Source organism: Palaemon carinicauda, chromosome 44 (assembly GCF_036898095.1).
Source record: "Palaemon carinicauda isolate YSFRI2023 chromosome 44, ASM3689809v2, whole genome shotgun sequence".
Taxonomy (NCBI): Eukaryota; Metazoa; Arthropoda; class Malacostraca; order Decapoda; family Palaemonidae; genus Palaemon; species Palaemon carinicauda.
In genome coordinates, this window is record NC_090768.1 from 24500678 (window position 1) to 24503177 (window position 2500).

A 2500-nucleotide genomic window follows, 5' to 3' on the forward strand; every position below is an offset into this window, starting at 1 on the left:
CTAGCAAAAATACATCCTCTCTGACAGAATTTCGATTTTCAAATTGTGGTTTGGCACCTTTAGATATATTACAGGACCCCAGCAAGGTAAAAGTCCAAAAGAATAAATGCTTCGGATATGAAAAGCTAAACTTATCTATATAAATATGGAGACTACAAATGCTGGCTGATTTGTGGCCATCCATGGACAATCTGATGGCTGTTACGCCATGTAAGATTCAATGATACTGACAAAATGGCACAGTTTTCTCTAGCCCGGACATCAAGAAAGTCCTTTCCGAATGCAATGTTTTATAAACAAAACAAAACAGATAATTAACCCATTGTGTCACGTAGGTTGCTAGTAAGATTCAAAAAGGGTTCTTAGAAATTTGGCTGACAAAAAAGTGAAAAATTTTTCTTCGGAAATTATCAAGTAGGCCTAATTTGATATATATTTTTTTTTCTAAAACTGTGTATGAGGAACTGTTGATGAGTTACGTATGAGCTGCATAAAGCTAAAAAATTCTCAAAGTTTTAGTTACATAAGCTGGTTAAGTGTATCAAGGATATAGCCTAGCTAAGTAGCGTTCACTTTAAGACCAATTAAGGTTTAAAGTAATTAACAAAGTCATGTGTCTTATGATCTAAGCCACTGCGATCCACATATATAAATACAATTTCCCTATCAAATGGAACGATTATAGGTTAGATACTTCTCTACAATATTTACCGACTCTCAAACTAGAAATTACAAGGGCAGTAGTTACTCACCTATAGGTCCCAAATTCGGAAGAACAAAGTGGTTATCATACACTTCAAGAATGTACCCTCGCGTTGGTCCATTAACATCGACTTTGAATCTCATTCCCTGTTGAATAACACAGATTTCGTTGGGTTCGACGAGCAGACGGCCAAATTCCGTGGTGATGTTCAATGCTCCTTGCTGGGGAACTGTGAAGAGAAAGCGATTCTATTAAATTATTATTATTATTATTATTATTACTACTACTTGCCAAGCTACAACGCTAGTTGGAAAAACAGAATGCTATAAGCCCAGGGGGCCCGACAGGGAAAATAGCCCAGTGAGGAAAGGAAACAAGGAAAAATAAAAACGTTTTAGGAACAGTAACATTAAAATAAATATTTTCTGTATAAACTATAAAAACTTTAACAAAACAAGAAGAGAAATTAGATAGAATAGTGTGCCCGAGTGTACCCTCAAGCAATAGAACTCTAACCCAAGACAGTGCATGGAAGACCATGGTACAGAGGCTATGGCAATACCCAAGACTAGAGAACAATGGTTTGATTTTGGAGTGTCCTTCTCCTTGAGGAGCTGCTTACCATAGCTAAAGAGTCTCTTCTATCTATACCAAGAGGAAAGTTGCCACTGAACAATTACAGTGCAGTAGTTAACCCCTTGGATGAAGAAGAGTTGTTTGGTAATCTCAGTGTTGCCAAGTGTATGAGGACAGAGGAGAATCTGTAAAGAATAGGCCAGACTATTCAGTGTGTGTAGGCAAGGGGAAAGTGAACCGTAACCAGAGAGAAGTATCCAATGAAGTACTGGCTGCTCAGTCAAAGGACCCCATAACTCTTTAGAGAAGCCACGCATTACTCAGATAAGATAGATTTCTTTATGATGTATACAAATCTTTTGTGAGGAACTGTGAAAATGATGAAATACTTTATCTATAAAGACTTCTCTTGAAACTGCATTCAAGAATGACATTATTCTGAGACAAATTTCTGTTGTTTTAATTAGAGTTACTTACTGCTGATATATGAACAAGGGTATATCATTTTAACGGTAATTTTTATCTTAAAGTTATAATTAATATATATCTGATAAATCACATTCTCATACAACTTTTCTGCGGAATACATAACTGGCAGGCTTCCGTTACTAAAACACATTCTGAAAAAACATGTCCTTATGTTAACAACGAAAAGAAATGCACGTGTGATCTTGATACATTTAAGAATTTCACAATAAAAGTGTGGTTTATCGCACACACTCCTTTACTTTATCGTCAATTTTCTAGATACCGGAATGAGGAACATTGGTGTTAATGGAAGTTACCTTGTAGATTATGATACCGCTGGGGGTAAAAAAAAAAAAAAAAAAAAAAAAAAAAAAAAAAAAAAAAAAAAAAAAAAGGAGTCCGGGGAGAGATTTCTGAAGAATCTTAATAAGACAGACCATTCAAGGTATTAATGAGTGAACCTTAGAGTTAGTCATATCCAAAAAAAAAAAGGAACTAAATACAGTATTATACATTAAAAAACGACTCTTAAGAACCTATTCAATCAATATAAATTAAATGAACATGATGAGACTGCCCAAGATAGAGTTCTCTGAGGACAGAGGGTCTTCTTCTTCTTCTTCTTATTCTTCGTCTTTATCTGCATCTTTTCCCACTTTTATGTGGGGTTGATGTTTCTAGCCAGCGTTCTCCATCTACCTCTGTCCTACACTTCATCACCATTTCTGGGGACAGAGGGTATAAAGAGGAAAT

General features: G+C 35.5%; 1 protein-coding gene across 1 annotated transcript in view; it reads right to left on the reverse strand.

The window, feature by feature from the left end:
- The window catches only part of hgo (homogentisate 1,2-dioxygenase), a 52128-nt gene that overhangs the window by 12669 nt on the left and 36959 nt on the right, over nt 1-2500 (reverse strand). Inside the window, exon 5 of the mRNA XM_068366832.1 lies at nt 753-932. Within this exon, the coding sequence (XP_068222933.1) occupies nt 753-932 (180 nt within the window). The remainder of the gene's footprint in view (nt 1-752; nt 933-2500) is intronic.